At 41.4% G+C, this 18,584-nt stretch overlaps 1 protein-coding gene across 1 annotated transcript in view; it reads right to left on the bottom strand.

Annotated features, from left to right (window-relative positions):
- The window catches only part of rxfp1 (relaxin family peptide receptor 1), a 174,587-nt gene that overhangs the window by 52,200 nt on the left and 103,803 nt on the right, over positions 1-18,584 (bottom strand). Inside the window, exon 3 of the mRNA XM_015950931.3 lies at positions 13,820-13,903. Coding sequence (XP_015806417.1) covers positions 13,820-13,903 — 84 coding nt within the window. The remainder of the gene's footprint in view (positions 1-13,819; positions 13,904-18,584) is intronic.

Raw genomic sequence — 18,584 nt, forward strand, 5'->3', positions numbered from 1 at the left:
AATCTCAATTTATCTGCGTATTTCAATTTGAAATACACTTAAAATCTATAATTCATTTAGCCCTCCCACTGTCTTTATGGGTGACCCCGCGACGAAAGTTGACCATTGAACAGGGTTGATGGTTTATCCCTTGAGGTCCACGTGGCGGGGGTGAGGTGGTGCTCACTCCTCACCCCCGCCACATGGACCCTAGGGATAAACCATCAACCCTGTTCAATGGTCAACTTTCGTCGCGGGGTCACACCCATTAGGACAGTGGGAGGGTTAAAAGAAAGAAGATGGACTCTGTAAAAAAAAAGTTTAGTGTAAAATATCACAAATAAAACTGTGTACCAATTAAATAGTTCAGTGTATGTAGTTTTGTTCTTCATAACTGAATTTTCTTCTAGGCTTGTGCAGATATTTAGTTTTTACAAATATACTTCAGCTTTGCAGCATGTTGTTTGATGTCAGGCATAAAAATAACAAATCAAGTAATTTGATGCCAGGTGATATGCAATATAAATGTGATGTGTGTTGGGCTAAAGCATCAAGATGAATTCCAAACAAGTGCCTGTTTTATTTATGGATCTATAGCCTGATTAAACCCAATGCAGAAAAAAATCTAACGGGTAATCTACATACCAATTACACCCACATGTACAAGACAAATCTCTTTGCATCTAACAGTGTGTTCAGAATGTGTCCTGAAAATAAAAGATTTATTTTCTGCTACATGCATTGGCTGATTTAAAGGCCTGAAGAGACTAAACATCAAATCTCTGGGGAAATCCAGCAGCAAATATGCTGTCAAACCAAAGGAAATACTGTATATATCTGTCAGAGCAGAGACATGGAATATGAAGCTAAACCTTTAACACAAGGAAAATCCATCAGCCGAGGCCTAAAACGGCAGGTTAACTATAGACATTTTCAATTTCAGCTGAGAGGAAATTGAGAAGAACGGCACAAATCTCCAACGTGAATACTTAAGTTGTTGTTGATGTGTTTGCAAACTACTTTGAAAGGAGAAACTGCATTTTCTCTGCCAGCAGCGCCAGATTTACTACAGACAGGTCACTCTGTGTCTTCACGACAACAAATCTACTTTGACGTCAGTAGAGAGTAGTGTGTGCAAGAAGAAGAGAACGATGTGTGAGAGAAAGCTCGCGAGATTAGAAAGGGGAAAAAGCTGTGAGGAACAAAAAAAGTGAGACAGCTGCTCTGTAGATATGAAGGGAGAAATAAAGGAATAAAGCTACCCATAACGCCGCCTGCCTCCTCCTTCTTTGCCAGCCTGAGAGTGGGACTGGACACATAATATAGGTTACCAGCAATGAGCATGGAAGATAACAAATTAATAGCACCATTCTGATCAGTGATGGGGATGTCAGCTTTAAGACGTCACCTGCTGAGACTCCAGATGGAAGACGTTAAAAACTGCAGACACTATCTTGTTTAAACTCTGTACTTCATGTCATGAATCCAAACTCCAAATCTGTGGTTTGATCACTAAATAAAAACACATAACGTAATATAATCTGGGGCTACTTTACACCTCACTACTCACTGAAATTATGCAATTATTTACTTCTGAAAGATCTGAAATTATTGCGGATGAAGAAATCAGCAGGAGATGATATGCATGTCTGGTGACAGAGTGCACCGTGTGTCTTGTATTAAATTTGTCATTAGTTGTCAAGGTATCAGCATCATAGTAGACACAGATCAGGTCTTGTGTGTCCCCAAAAAAGCAAAACCAGCGGTGTTTTGATTTTCTGAGTACACAGACTAAGTAGATGGCATGGATTTCAAGTAATCATGCTGGTGACATTAGTTTTCAAGCAGCCTTCATCGCAGCGGTAGTTTGAAAGGCATGAACTGCACCCAAGTGCAAAGTTTTACTTTTGCAAAGAGAAAAACTCACATACCGGTAACTGATGACTAGGCTGAAAACAGAATCAGACAATCTCTTTTGATTTCCACATTTAGGGCTGCCTAGTTCAGTACAGGTGGTACATGAAAGGAATAATCACAAAGAGTTTGTTCATGGATACATGTTATGGAAATTTTATATTTCATTACTTTAATACCGGTAACTGAATGTCCTGAAAGCATTCACACACACACACACACACACACACACACACACACACACACACACACACACACACACACACACACACACACACACACACACACACACTCTTGTCTCCTTGTAACCTCCAATACACACACACACACACACACACACACACACACACACACACACACACACACACACACACACACACACAACTCTCTCACATGACCTCACTCCCATTCCTTTCCTATCTTTTGTAATAAATAAACTCTGTGAGCAGAATTCAGGGCATTTGCCTCGTGCTTTGCCACAAAATTGCAATTTTGGTTGTATGTCTGCTTCATTGTCTCCTTTTCTCTTCGACTCCAGGAAATGGGTTTATTGATAAACATATTGATGAAATCCCTAACAATACATTATGGATCTTCATATGGAACGAGTCTCACAACCATCATCTAACTAAATTTAAATCACCTTAATAAAAGCACCTGTTGAGAAGATTGCCTGAGAGCAAACTGGTATTACTTACACACAAAAGTATCTGAATGAAAACAGATTCATCTGAAAATTAGCTGTAAAATGACACAAAAGGGACAAAAGAGGACACCAAGCAGCGTTATTATCGTGTCTTTATGCTTTTCAATTGTTTGCAAGTTTTGAACATTTGGCCTTTTCAAATTGAAACTGTGGAAAAACTGTTTTATTTGATGACACTTATCTAAAAAAGCGACGTGACTCTGAGACACTTAAATCAAGTATTTCTTGTGGAAAATGAAGGTGCATCACTGTTTTTTTTTTGCAATTTAGTAATTTGTATTTTCTCTGTAATTGTTTAAAGGCAAAGCAACTTTTCAGCAACAGCCTGTTTACACAATAAATCAGCACAAGTTTTACCAAAAGGCTTAAGGGAGAAAAGGTGTTCCTAAAATTAATTGCAGAACACACAAACAAGAAAACCAGCATGACTACAGACTTTTTATTAAAATGTGGTTCACAACCTTTACAATAGGCTGGGGCAGTATTACGGTATTACTGTATACAGCCGGTGTTAAAAAATAGCAACAGTGTCAGTTCCAATACTGTCGTGAAAAAAACAGTGCACGTGAGAAATAAGGATAAAAAAAATAAAAGCAACAATTAATAAAAAGATAAATAAAAGTAATCTAGTGTTAAAAAATACAGGAGCGTGGTTGAATTTTCTGTTTTTCTTAAATAGTTTAAAATGTTTTGTCCAACTTTTGGAGACTTTGCATAAAATTTATGAACTTGATGTCACCATGTGAGAGAAAAATGTCAGCTCGCGCATCAGCTGACTTGGTGTCTAAAAACAACACAACTTCTGCAGTTTGGGAGTATTCTGCTGGTTCGAAGCAAACTTAAAAAGAGAGCCGGTAAACACTGATGAGGTTATTTGTGCAAACAAAAGATGACAGCGGAAGATTCACGCTCCGTCGGAACCGCAGAGGAGCGAACTGTTGCTGAAATAGCACCTTTCTGTCTGGAGCCTGTTATTAAAAGACAACAAAGCACTTTTCTGGTGAAAAATAAGCTGTCAGCTTTCCCCAGATGTCGCAACTAGCACCACAGTACCCCATGTTCATGCCACAAGCTCATCGAAACGGGTTTGCAGCAGTCGGAGGTTGAAGCTGGAAAAGGTAAACATGCTGATTTTCCAGGAGGAAAATCTTTTTATAAGCAGCGTTTTTCTAAAGATGATGATAATGTGTGTGTTATGTTGTTCTTGCTTTAGTTATAGTGTTTGTTATTCTGTTTCTGAACAGTAAAGATCCAAACAAACAGCTTGGTAATGTCACTTGAGGCGTACATCATCATTTTTAAATTAGCCCCAGTAATACCGTGCACCTTGATACAATGTGGAGGAAGCTAGACGGTATAAGAATTTGGATACCGCCCAAGCCTACTTTACAGATAATATAGGAAACACAGCTTTGTTTACTCTAAAGCCTGGATCTCACTGGGCTGTTGGTGACAATTTGTTCATGTCATTCACAAAAACGTTTCCAATTATTTTCATCGTGTGAGCTGTAAGTTCTCATTTTCATGAACATGTTTGAAAATTTTCTGAGATAAATTTCTACTCAAAATCTGCAAACCACCTGGAGTCCTTAAGCAAGTCTTAGGGATGTATAAAGTGCACAAAGTGTGAGAGAACTTTGAGAGGGGTTGTGGTGTTCCATTGTAAGGGACAGAAAATTAGGAAATAACAAAAGTGAACAAATTGGCAAACAAAACTAAGACGTAAGGCCTGTTTGCAGCATTGGAACCACCGAGAATTTTTACTGGACCTTCATGGCATGCATGTGTCTCCAGGCCTTCCTGTGAGGCTATTTCAGGAACCAACTGAGTACCTGAACAGGGGTAAGTACTCAGAAAAGCCCAGTAGAGTCACTGAGTAAGACGTAAGGTTAACACACTGATTGGTGGCAACTCAGTAGGAAATGGCATCGGCAAATGTCACCAAACAACCAGCACTTGAAGAGTTTCTTATGAAGCAGAGTGGAAGTAAAAGAAAATAAGCAGCACTGACAATGCTCTAAAATCACAGTTTCTAAACTTCTAAAACTGATGAATGCAGCAGAAATCCACCCGCACAGACACACTTTACCATGCTTTGTAATTTCCTACAGTAACGTTTCTGGTGATCAAAGGTTACTTTTTACATCATACAGTCACTGTCCCCATCCTCTGAAAGGATTCAATTACGGAGTACTTTGACTGAGAATAAAACTGAGAATAAAATTAAACAAAGTCTGTAGAGGCCTTTTGGTGCTGGTCAGTGATATCGTTCACTGCTGAAGCAGCCGTGATACGCTCATGTCTTAGCAAAGTCCTGAAAGGACGGATCTTGTATAGAAACAACAGCTGAGGACCGAGCCATCACATCTCCCAGTCACTTGTCCCCCTCCTAGAAACGTCCCAGAACTTCTATAGTGAATAAACAGCTGTAGTGATACACATAAATGCTTCAGCATGCCATCTAATTTAAAATTGATGCACTTACTTGCTACATTGCTCATTTTTTTGCACACCATCATGTACAGATGATCGGATGCCTAAATATTTATATTACCTTTACATATTAATTGTCTCCTGCATCCCCCCGCCACCCCCCCACCCCAATTTTTTTTTTGTAAGTGTAACAACTGACTTGGCAGAAACCTGATTGGGATTCTGAATTTATAACTGAATTGAGAGAAATTAAACTGACAAACAAATTAAATATTTTGTCACACTCGCATCAATTATCATAGTTTCAATTGAAATATTTTCTTTTTTGGGTGCTAAATAAGCCACGCAGTCAAGGTGGTTGTGTACTTTCATACAAGCCAATCCCTTTTGAAAAACATGACAGAACAGTTGAAATAATTTAATTAAAGACTTGATTATTTATTCTGAGACTTCTGAGAAAAAAGTCAGAACATTAAGTTTAAATCTAATTTTTGTCAGAGATCAAAGTCAGTGATTTTTGTTTTCTCTCCCCTAAATATCCACTGTAAGAGATTGGGTTTGTTTTTGTTAGTTTTTAAAATGAAGAAGAAACTAAGAAACATTATCAAAAAAGTTGGGATTTTTTTTTCAATGGGATGTTGATATCAGTGGAAAATTTGGTGAAAATAAGTATAAATTGATCTAAAAATATTACTGGTACTTTTAGTGTCATTCTGTTGTGGAAATTCAGACAACGCTAAAAAAAAGGCTTCGATTTCAGGTTTCCAAATATTAAAAGGCATCTTTAATTTGCTTATATTTGAAAACTACAACACTTGGACCAGTGGTTCCCAACCTGGGGTCTATGATCTACTAAGGGGATCCCCACAAAATTTGTGGGGATGTCAGCACATGCAAGCGCCTTCTGATCTTTATCAAGAGGCGCTATGAAAAAGATTATTTCTTCTTCCTCTACTCTTCTTCTTCTTCTACAATACAGGGTTTCCCCCAGCATTTTATAAGCCTGGCACCTCGCCAGGCTTTGCTTGGCCACCCGCCAGGCTAAGCGTCATGCCTTGCCCCCCTCCCCGACCCTACCGTGTCCGCTGACATGAACGCCGCAACGAAACTAGACCCCTTCATCAGTTGATACCGGTGAGAAACAGCAGCGGAATGTGTGCAACCCCCCCATCCCCACTTTCACGGACGAGCGCTGCGGGACGGAGCGCGCGACTCCACTGCTTCAGTGATAGCAGAATCTGTTGAACATATAGACTGTAAACAGATAGATGTGTAAAACCATAATTTGATTAGTGAAAACAGTGTTTTTGTTTTCTTTCATAAACATGAGAATAACATTGTGTTGAAATGTATCTTGCCTGACCGGGCAGCTCTCTGCAGCACCCCTTAACCTCTGATGCTAGAAACGCCCCTGGCTTAAGCCGGTTTCACACTGCAAGCATCAGCGGAACGAAACGGCAGCGAAGCGGCACCGCTTCAAATAGAATCTAATTATAGTCTATGGAGTGTTTCAAACCAGCCGCGAGGCGGCAATTTCCAGGCGTGTCCCAAAAGCGGCATGCCGCGCCGCGCCGCTAAAGATAGGATCGAGTTCTATTTTTTCCGCGAGCCGCTTCTGGGACACGTCAATTTCCGCAGTTCACATAGTGCGAGACAGGAAACCACACACGGTTTCAGTGTAAAACCCCCAGTTATTTTCAAAATAAAATGCAACATTGCGATGTTATATATAACTTACGTCAGTACGTGTGACCGAGCGGCTTTGTTTACCACCATTTTCTTTCGAGAAGTGCAGCGGTGTGATTCCTCACGGGGGTTGTGATCTCTCAATGAGGAAGGTGTCGGAAGTCTCGAGGGATTTTAGAATCTCGCGGGTACAGCAAGGCACAGAGAGGAAGCCGTGCCACGGCCAAGACTGTCCTGGTGTGAAAAGGACCGCTTTGAAGTTCGCGAGTGAGCCGCCCCACTGCTCTTCCGTTCCGCTGATGCCTGCAGTGTGAAACCGGCTTTAGTGTCAACAGTTCTTCACATAAATAAAAAAAAAAAACACTATGAAAGGTCTACATTTAATTTTCAATGCAGTGTTAATTTTGATAAGAAATTTGAATTTAGTTTTAGTCCTAGTCTTTTGAATAAAATTCTTTTAGTCACAATTTAGTCATCCAATTTGTTTTAATTTTAGTCTTATTTTAGTCTACTAAAATAAATATGTTTTTCTTCTGATGCAATTTTCAAGTTGTGTAAAGGAAATATTAACTACACCCACTTGAAACTGTAAAGACATGAAAAATTCACATTTCACACTTTGGATCAACCAAAATCTATATTTATAATTGATTGTATAACAATAACCATTGGAAAATATCAAAGTGAACACTGACAGTTTGAAATTGTGCCTTTCAATATTTATAAAATAAAAAAAAATCTGTATAATGTGCAGTAATATTTGTAAACATGACAGGAAATTACATTGTACCATAAAAACATTAAAATGTGTCACTACAAAAATGCGGAGGTAAACTAAAGAATTGTTTTATGTGTGTTTATGGTTCCTGAACAAGTAAAAGTAACTATACTCTTCTGATTAAACTTCAAAGATCAATCAGGTAGATATTTTATGTTTTTATGGAATTATCACACCTTATTGGTCATAATTAATTTGCAATCGTCATGCTATAAAGTGTGATCGCTACACTGGTTAGCTGTAGCTTGTTCAAACAGAGGTTCAAAATCAGTTTTTTTTTCTTGTCTAGTCCCGCCTGTTCCATTTGCTGATTGGTTCTTTCTTCCTGTCTCCAATCTTTTCCGTTTTCTGATTGAATTTTTGTTACTGTCAAATTTCATTGTCGTTTCTTATTTGTTTACAAAAATGTCAGTCAATACTCATCATAATTTAGTCTTTATTGGTGTGTATGTTTTCGTTTTCATTTAGTTTCAGTCTAAAAAAATTGTCATGAAAAAAAAAGTTTACTGCTTTGATGTTTCTATATTAACACATTATGGATAATTGTAGTAAAAATTTTTGCTATTGGACATTTTATTACACTAACCTGTTTAAAATAATGCATCAGTAGCAAAAACGTAGACTAAATCTAAATTTAGTACATATTCATTGCTTCTTTTGTACCAACTCGAGTGCTAGAAGTGGAGGCAGAACACACCAGGTGCAGTCATTCAAAATAAATTATATTAGTTTGACCGAGGATATTACACAAGGCAAACATGTATAAAAAAGACCCCTTTACTGCAGAGTGATAATGGAAAAAAGGCTGTTAATTCTCTAATACTGCACAAAGCATTTGTTGGTTTTCTTTTTTCTCAGTTTTACCAAAAAGGCTCAAATGACAAAAAGTGTTCCTATAAAGACTTCCTGAATTTGCAGCTGAATGAAGCCCTTTAAAGGAGGAAGAGTTGAATGATGAATTCTTTGAAGAAAAAAAAAAGGATTTACATTCAAGCATATCAGCTCTTATGAATACACCTACTCAACAGGTAACAAAAAGAGACTTTTGGAGATACTGAGAGCTGTAATTTGTAGCTTGCCTATTCAGTTGCCAGTTTAATGAGAGTGAAGTTTTTTGTAGTATCAATAAAACATTAAGGAAATTCACAACTGGGTTTACGTTATGTTTTTTTTTCTTTTTTTGCTACACATTGTCAAAAGAAACCAACTCACGTTGAGTTTTTTATACACAAATGGCAGAAAACCTGTTCCTAATCAGTGATGAAACAAAGATTAATTTTTTCCCACAGCGACAATCACAAACTCGATGGAAGAAGATGTACTGGTTCACTTGTAAAATCAGCATGTGAAGACTGATGATGAGTTCAAACCAATGTAGGGAGGATTTGATCCAGAACCACTTTCAACCGCATGCATCAAACAAAAATCAGGCTTTTTATATCTTATTATAAATAAATTGATGGTTTGATATTGAAGGGTTTTTATGAACAGACATGGAACACAGAGAAGGGAAAAAATATGATTAACTGCACAGATAGTCTTTCAAATTATTATTTTATGTACTGAGACAAAGAACGGTTCGAAGGATCTTTCATGGCGGTGAAAACGAAGAGTCGGAGTACCCGGCCCGGAGGGTTACCGGGGTCCCACCCTGGAGCCAGGCCTGGGGTTGGGGCCCGTGAGCGAGCGCCTGGTGGCCGGGCTTTCGCCCATGGGGCCCGGCCGGGCCCAGCCCGAACCGGATACATGGGCTCGTCCAACTGTGGACCCACCACCCGCAGGAGGAACATGAAGGGTCCGGTGCAGTGTGGATCGGGTGGCAGACCAAGGCGGGAGCCTTGGCGGTCCAATCCCCGGACAAGGAAACTAGTTTTTGGGACATGGAACGTCACCTCGCTGGCGGGGAAGGAGCCGGAGCTTGTGGCAGAGGTTGAGCGGTACCGGCTTGATATAGTCGGACTCACCTCGACACATTGCATTGGCTCTGGAACCCGAGACCTGGAGAGGGGTTGGACACTCTACTTTGCTGGAGTTGCTCCGGGTGAGAGGCGGAGGGCTGGGGTTGGCTTTTTGTTAGCCCCGAGACTCTCTGCCTGTGTGTTGGGGTTTACCCCGGGGGACAAGAGGGTAGCTTCCTTGCGCCTTCGGGTCGGGGAACGGGTCCTGACTGTTGTTTGTGCTTATGGGCCAAATATCAGTTCAGAGTACCCACCCTTTTTGGAGTCCCTGGGACGAGTGCTAGATAGTACTCCATCAGGGGACTCCATTGTCCTGCTGGGGGACTTCAATGCTCACGTGGGCAATGACAGCTTGACCTGGAGGGGTGTGATTGGGAGGAACGGCCCACCTGATCAGAACTCGAGCGGTGTTTTGTTATTGGACTTCTGTGCAAGCCACAGTTTGGCCATAACGAACACCATGTTCGAACATAAGGATGCCCACCGGTACACTTGGTACCAGGGCAGCCTAGGTCACAGGTCGATGATAGATTTTGTAGTCGTATCATCTGACCTGCGACCGTATGTTTTGGACACCCGAGTGAAGAGAGGGGCGGAGCTGTCAACTGATCACCACCTGGTGGTGAGTTGGATCAGATGGCAAGGGAACATGCCGCGTAGACCTGGCAGACCCAAACGCATAGTGAGGGTCTGCTGGGAACGCCTGGCAGAAGAACCTGTCAAAACGGTCTTCAACTCCCACCTCCGGCAGAGCTTTGACCACGTCCCGAGAGCAGTGGGGGACATTGAGTCCGAGTGGGCCTTGTTCCACTCTGCGATTGTCGAGGCGGCTGTTGCTAGCTGTGGCCGTAAGGTGGCCGGTGCCAGTCGTGGTGGCAACCCCCGTACCCGCTGGTGGACACCAGAGGTTCGGGGAGCCATCAGGCTGAAGAAGGAGGCCTACAGGGCGTGGCTGGTCTGTGGGTCTCCGGAGGCAGCAGACAGGTACCGGATAGCCAAGCGGGGTGCAGCAGTGGCAGTTGCCGAGGCAAAATCTCGGGCGTGGGAGGAGTTTGGTGAGGCCATGGAGAAAGACTATCGATCGGCTCCAAAGAGGTTCTGGCAAACTGTCCGGCGCCTCAGGAGAGGAAGGCAGCAACTCGCTCACACTGTTTACAGTGGGGATGGGGAGCTGCTGACGTCAACTGAGGCTATAGTCGGACGGTGGAAGGAATACTTTGAGGAGCTCCTCAATCCCACCAATGCGCATTCCGAGGAGGAACCAGAGCTGGGAGGCCTGGGGATGGACTGTCCGATCTCGGGGGCAGAAGTTGCTGAGGTAGTCAAACAACTACACAGCGGCGGAGCCCCGGGGGCGGATGAGGTTCGTCCTGGGTATCTCAAGGCTATGGATGTTGTAGGGCTGTCATGGTTGACACGTCTCTACAACATTGCGTGGTCATCGGGGGCAGTTCCTAGGGAGTGGCAGACCGGGGTGGTGGTCCCCATCTTTAAGAAGGGTGACCTGAGGGTGTGTTCCAACTATAGGGGGATCACACTCCTCAGCCTCCCTGGAAAGGTCTACTCCAAGGTACTGGAGAGGAGGGTCCGATCGATAGTTGAATCTCAGATAGAGGAGGAGCAATGTGGTTTTCGTCCTGGCCGTGGAACTGTGGACCAGCTCTATACCCTTGCAAGGGTGATGGAGGGGGCATGGGAGTTTGCCCAACCAATCCACATGTGCTTTGTGGATTTGGAGAAGGCTTATGACCGTGTCCCCAGGGGCACCCTGTGGGGGACGCTCCAGGAGTATGGGGTGGGTGGCTTTCTGTTAAGGGCCATTCAGTCCCTTTACCAGAGGAGCGTGAGTTTGGTCCGCATAGCCGGTAGTAAGTCGGACCTGTTCCCAGTGAGGGTTGGACTCCGCCAGGGCTGCCCTTTGTCACCGGTTCTGTTCATCACTTTTATGGACAGAATTTCTAGACGCAGCCGTGGTGTGGAGTGTGTCGAGTTTGGTGGCAGGAGAATCTCGTCTCTGCTTTTTGCGGATGATGTGGTCCTCCTAGCTTCATCCAGCTCTGACCTTCAGCTCTTGCTGGGTAGGTTCGCGGCCGAATGTGAAGCGGCTGGGATGAGGATCAGCACCTCCAAATCTGAGACCATGGTTCTCGACCGGAAAAGGGTGGCTTGCCACCTCCGGGTCGGGGGAGAGGTCCTACCTCAAGTGGAGGAGTTTAAGTATCTCGGGGTCTTGTTCACGAGTGAGGGTAGGAGGGATCGGGAGATCGACAGGCGGATTGGTTCGGCATCTGCAGTGATGCGGACGCTGAGCCGATCTGTCGTGGGGAAGAGGGAGCTGAGCCAGAAAGCCAGGCTCTCGATTTACCGGTCGATCTACGTCCCAATCCTCACCTATGGTCATGAGCTTTGGGTAATGACCGAAAGAACGAGATCGCGGATACAAGCGGCCGAAATGAGTTTCCTCCGTAGGGTGGCCGGGCTCAGCCTTAGAGATAGGGTGAGGAGCTCGGACATTCGGGAGGGACTCGGAGTAGAACCGCTGCTCCTCCGGATCGAAAGGAGCCAGTTGAGGTGGTTTGGGCATCTGGTCAGGATGCCTCCTGGACGCCTCCCTGGGGAGGTGTTTCGGGCATGTCCTGCCGGCAGAAGGCCCCCGGGTCGACCCAGGACACGTTGGAGAAGTTACATCTCCAATCTGGTCCGGGAACGCCTTGGGGTCCTGCCGGAGGAGCTGGTGGACAAGGCCGGGGAGAGGACGGCCTGGAGCTCCCTAGTTGGGATGCTGCCCCCGCGACCCGGACCCGGATAAGCGGAGGAAGACGAGACGAGACGAGATGAGACGAGAGACTGAGAAAAGGCTCACATCTTTAGATTCTCAATAAGTTAAAAGGACTATATCACGCAAAATCTACTAGCACTAGAGTGCTTCTAGCGCATAATTCCTACATGTTTTAGATCTTTCCCTGCTTGAACACAGTTGATTTGCTTGAATTAGTGATGAATCACTCCTGTAGAAACTTATGAAGGCTAAGGAGACGTTTGACCCATTAGATTAAAGCTGCAATGGCAATTCTTCAAAACAAGCTAGCTTAAAACATGTCTTTCATGCCCCTTAACAATGTCCTAACATATATCGTGGAGATAAAAAAGAAAATGAAATAAATAATAAAGTGGTTCTCCCACATTTGTCTGAAAACAACCAATAAAAGCAGCAATTGAAATCATGGACAACAACAGATGACTAGTGTTTGGCTCTCTCTTGATTATTCTGGCAATGCAGGTTCTGGTATCAGGCGGGCGTGGCCCAGGGAAGATAGCCGATGAGAGGGGTGAATGTTCCATGACCATGTTTGTGTTTGAGCGCTAACTTACAGGTGTCAAACCAAGGTCCTCATGGTCAAATCTTGCCCGCGATCTATTTATATTTGGCCAGCGAGATCAAAAATCAAATGTTTATTAGAACTGGCCCACTGGTGCATTTGCAGTAAAATCTACAAATTCCATAATGCTTTGCTGTGATAGCACATCAATCAGAGCACCCTCTCCTTTCTGTTTAGTCAATAACGTTCATGCTACTAGTCTCAGCATCTACAGCTTGACCCTCCTCAGTCTCAGACAAACCGAATACTCCTCTTACTCACCGCTGAGTTTACCCGGGGATTGAGATTCCAACAGCACAGTAATCTGTTCAGAGTTGACGTGGAAAACGCACCAACCAACCTCCAGTGGTTGTGATTGAACTTCAGTCTAGTGATGTGCTCAAGTCAAAGTAAAAGTTAAAAAATAAGAATGTAGTGTAAACAAGAAAACATAAAACAGAAATACCTAAAAGATTCAAAATACTGACTATATCCACATTTAAAGGATTACAGAGATTTAAAATCATTTGAGACAAAAAATGTAATGAATACCATTGATGGGTTTTGTTCCGAATTTACTCATTTTATTTCGGTTATTCCAGATTCAGTGTTTATGCAAAAATAAGATTGTTTCACAATGAAAAGGTACAACAATTAATATCTGGCGATAAAGGAAAATGTGCACATTTTCAGTCCATCTTTCTATAAACATTGAGTTTCCAGTTTTTAATTTTGGCCCAGTGTGGATTTGAGTCTGACACCCCAGCGCTATCTTGTTTGCAGATTTGCTTTTGCAGCTTTAAGGTGTTAAAAACACAGACACACTGTGAGATGGGTGGGGGTTTGTACATGGGTGAACGTTCGGTTTTATTGAATCCAAGCATTTTGTTCCCAGTTTTATCATGTATTGTGCCTATCATTGTTTGGTGAGTTGTAAAATAGCATAATAAAGGGGCTTTAAAAAGCGTAAAGATTTCTGTAGGAAAAACAACCTTACAGTACTTACAGCACGTATTCGACTTGGTCCTGGCGTTAGGGCTTGGTAAGCCAAAATATTTGTCGAAAAGATGGGGCCAGCCATTATTATCCCCTGGAAAAAACACAAGACAATCACAAAAATTAAACACATTCATCAAACAAAACATATTATATGCATATATATATATATATATATATATATATATATATATATATATATATATATATATATTACAGTGATTATGATATTCCAAATGGTAAATGGCCAGTTTTTGTTTAGAGCCTCCCTAGGGTTCTACAACGCCCCAAGGTGCTTCACAACACGATCAGTCATCCACATATTCACACGCTGGTGGGGATGAGCTACAATGAGCAGGCAAGGCGGTTCAAGCAGCGTCCTTTGGTGGGAGCCGGAATCAAACCTGCAACCTTCCGATTACTGTACAGTTGTGCTGCTGATGATGAGTGCATGTTGACAAAACCACTGGTCAGTTTTAGCTCCTGGACCAGTTCCTCCCACTTGGGCAGTCGGGTGTAGAATCTTTTAGTGTGCTAAGTGTAACGTCCAGCAATGGTCAGTTTTTAGGTACAGTTTGACCATTCAACATCTGGTCAAAATGAGACACAAGACTGCATGTGTTCCCTTTAAATTGGCCTGCCTTCATCCCACCAGCTGGAGCTCAGAGTCTCTGCAGCTCTAAACACAGATAACGTAATGTATACAATAGCATTCTCTCCTCAAGGTCCAATCTTTCAGGTCTTCATGCCTCCATATAAGGAACACTCCAGTTCGGATCAGTTGCTAAGTCAAAGAATGATTCACAATGATTCAATATGAACTTTTTCTACAACGTACAAGCTAAATAATCATTAAATAAATGTTTGTTTATTGCTACTTATAATTATAATATAATGAAATGTTTCATTAATCTGTGCTCAGTGATTGAAGTGTGAAATGAATGTTATGTTATGTTGTTTACATGGCAAGTCATCACCATTTGCACTCACACAAGCTCAAGTAAGGTTAAGTTGAAGTCGTGACACATAAATAGTCTTTTAGCCTAGTCAGAGCCTCCGTATCAAAGAAGGCGTGTTTCTGAGGTTGTCTTGGTAACATTTCTCAAACTTGTCAACCTGTGGTTGGCTACGCAAATCATAACATGAGATCCTTAAAACTGGATCACCCTGATCACACTCAGCAGTTCTAGAGAAAGTTTCAGACCGGCCACCTGAAGCAACACCTCTTTAACCTATCAAAGCTATTGACATGTCATCAAAATCTTTTTGCACCTGCGAAGCTGATACAACAACAGTTCCTGCAGAACAAGCTGATATTGTTTAGACTCCTTCAGAGTCCCAGACGTGCGGTTCCATCCATCTGTCGTAACCTGAGACATCTCTGGACGAAGCGTCGGTGCCACGCTATTCAGTCCTTCGGTGCCAGAGGTCAGCCGATTTCTCTGACCTTCGGATCCACCAAGACGGTCTCCGAGAACGGGTGAAGTAGACACATGGATAGCGTCTGATGTGCTTTTGATAATGATCAACTTCATAGGTTAGCGCAACCCAGAACCTTTAACATCCAGAACTCAGCTCTCCTTGATAGGGAAGTTCTGACGAACACCGCATTCACACCAAGGTTCATACATCACCTTTAGTTCCATCCATCACAGTAAATGCTTAGTTAACTTGTCATGTTTTAATTGTTTGTAAAATAAATTCTTACTTTTATAAACCTGACTCTTTTTTTTAATCAAAACGAAGTGTTTACAATCCCTTAATAAATAAAGAATCCTAGAATCTTCTGATTAAACACAGTAAAGACCAAGCAGGTTGCTATTCTATATTTATATAGAGTATCACAGGATACTCATAAGTAGAGGTAATCTATATTGAGCTCTTAAAGCACTCAATTTCCTAAACCCTACATAAGCGCTAAGCAATGAATGAAATCAGTTACATATGATAACATTTTTACAGAATGTTCAGCAAATTGGGACAAAATACCCCATATATCTACAGTTTAATCAGTAGTTCTGTTTTCTTTTTCATATTTCTGCCCTGATGAGGGTTTTCTTTTTATTTCATTAGAATAGTATTAGAAGAAAGGTAATTAAACCTTTTAAATAAATAAACATTAGTGATTTCTGAACAACCAGAACACAAAAGCAGACAATAATTAAAATGCACATAAAATGAATTCAGAACATCCAAACTTAAAATGCTGACAACAAAACATCTTCAAATGACAACATTACTGACACACTGTACCATTACTTCAACATAATCATTTGTTGGCGTTGTGATTGCCTTTTCTTACGTTGTGTTGTGTTGTTTTAAAAACAATTTTACAACAACAAGATTATTCTTGATCTGGAGGGAATTCTGTGGTATGTAAGGCTACATATTACATGCACAAAATCAGAAAAATAATCCTGCAGAGATGAAAAATTTTAGATATTAGAAAATTAAAATTTTAAATTCTGAATTTATCTTGCCTGTATGCTAAAAAAAAGACCTTTTAAAAAGTCCATTCATGGAAAAAAAAAGTGGTCCAATGTCAGAATTTAGAAGATTTACAAAACTCCAGCCACCACTATAAATGTCTAGACCTTGCACAGGTTAATTGGTCTTTTAAAAATGATTGTAAATTTTGAACGTTCAAGAATGGTTCTTTTAAGGGTTAAAAAGTGAAAATGCAAGTTAAAATTTTTTTTTTGCAACTTTCCTTGTACACCAGCATCGATAACAAGAACTACTCCTAACTCGTCTTTCCTTCATTCTCTATTATATTATACTCACACAGAACCTTGCAAATCAGCAGGTCTTTGTCCTGCTTTCAGTCATTTGGATTGTTAGATGAAAGTACAAAGAGGCCAACTTTAAAAGCAGAAAAGACATTTGTTAATTCAATTTAGAAATTAAAATGAGATTGGTAATTATTATTATTAAAGTTCATTGTCCAGATTTGGGATGCCAAAAACTGACTGCTATCTTTAGCACCACACACTCACCAATGAGTTTGCTTCATGTGTCCTGTATGACGTGCAATGTTCCTCTGGCCGAAAAACCCTTTACAGCCAAATTCCTCAAATGCATTTTTCAAGTACCGAATAGATGAGTGTTGATCTTGGGAAACATCAACAAGTTTATATATGCGTCTATGCTGGTCTGGATACATTCTTTCCAAGTTACTGACAATGAGGAGCCTAGGTCACACACATCTACTTCCCCAAATGTCAAAAAGAAAATGTCTGATCCGATTTGACATGAACGACAGATTTTACATTTGATGTCCTTGAATGTTAAAAACACACTTGGATGCTAAGAATGTGCTTATTTTCAACAGGCGGCAAAAGGTACGTCTTTTCACACAAAACCTAAAGTAACGAACTACAAATGTGTCTCTCCAAATTGACATGGAACCAGATATGAAGATGAGAAGATGACTTTAGCGAGCTTCAAATCCTTCTTTCAGGACCCATGAGCCGACTGGAAGGGGAGGAGACTTTGGCTCCCTATAGGACGAACTTGGTTTTCTACATTGACGCATGCCAGAAGGCTATTTCAGAAAGTTGGTTGCATGAGCATGCTTGGTTAATCCTGGATTTAGGGAAATTGAATAAAAGCAAGGTAAGAAGATCATACAAAATACAAATGCTCTGATGTTATTAATTGTTGATTTTTAACTTGAGTGTTTGTAAAATATAAAGAGGTTAAAAGGTTTTCTTTATCCTGGACACAAATTAATCTCATATTCTGACAAATTATGTCCACACATCCCAAAGTTTTCTTGAGTATCCTGTCACTTGTTCTTATAGCAAATATTTTGTCTAAATAATACTACTAATAATAATATATATTTATTTATTTAGTTATTTATCATGATAATACTAATAATGATAAAAAATAATAATTGATTTTATTAATATGAGTAGTAGTAGTAGTAGTACAAATTATAAATGTTCTTTTAGTATTAGTACTAATATTGTCAATTATTATGACCAAAAACCAATTGCACTGCTTTACAAGGTGAAGTGCCCAAAGAGACGGGAAAAGAGGGGGAGTGCCGGTGCGACTCGAGTCCACTTTGAACTCCGAGATGGATTCTCCACTCCTGTTTGAATCATCACACTCCCCTGTGTTGGATTATACCTACTGTCCCTGAATTGGCACCATGCCAAGCTCACCTGGCTGTCAGTAGCTGTCCTACCTGTTTGCCAGATCCAAAGGCTTCTCCGAGGCACAGTGCAGGCCAACCTGTCGCCCTTGAGTTGTCTCTTCAATGGATTAACTCTCAGACTACGCCACCGTTTTTAGTTGTGTTTAAAGAATCTGAGTTCTCCTATTTAGGATCTCACCAGAATGGAGATGTTGATGTGCTTCTGCCTGTGTGACTATTATGAACAAGATAGCCCATCTAAATTCTAAACGCTTAAGTAGTGATGGCACCATGGTTCAATGATCACACACACTTATGCTCAGATGCATCTGCCGGTGCACTGAAAAAAAGTGGAAGAAGGACAAGCTTCATGTCTCCTTAGAGATTTTGCGAGGCTCTGAGTATCAGCCTGCTGCTAAGACTCAGTTTGTGTTTAAGCTCGTCTCTGATAACTCTTATTTTTAGCTCTTTGAAGTCTCTCCTGAATCCCTGTGATTCATCTGATCTGGTTCCCTCTGTTTCACTTTGTGAAATGTTTTTAAACTATATTTTATTAAAGTGAGGGCTATCAGATCAAATCCCTTTGGTCCTATTAGTGATTCTGACATGAATAAAGTGTCTCCTACTGCTT

The sequence above is a fragment of the Nothobranchius furzeri genome, chromosome 1, assembly GCF_043380555.1.
Source record: "Nothobranchius furzeri strain GRZ-AD chromosome 1, NfurGRZ-RIMD1, whole genome shotgun sequence".
Classification (NCBI taxonomy): Eukaryota; Metazoa; Chordata; class Actinopteri; order Cyprinodontiformes; family Nothobranchiidae; genus Nothobranchius; species Nothobranchius furzeri.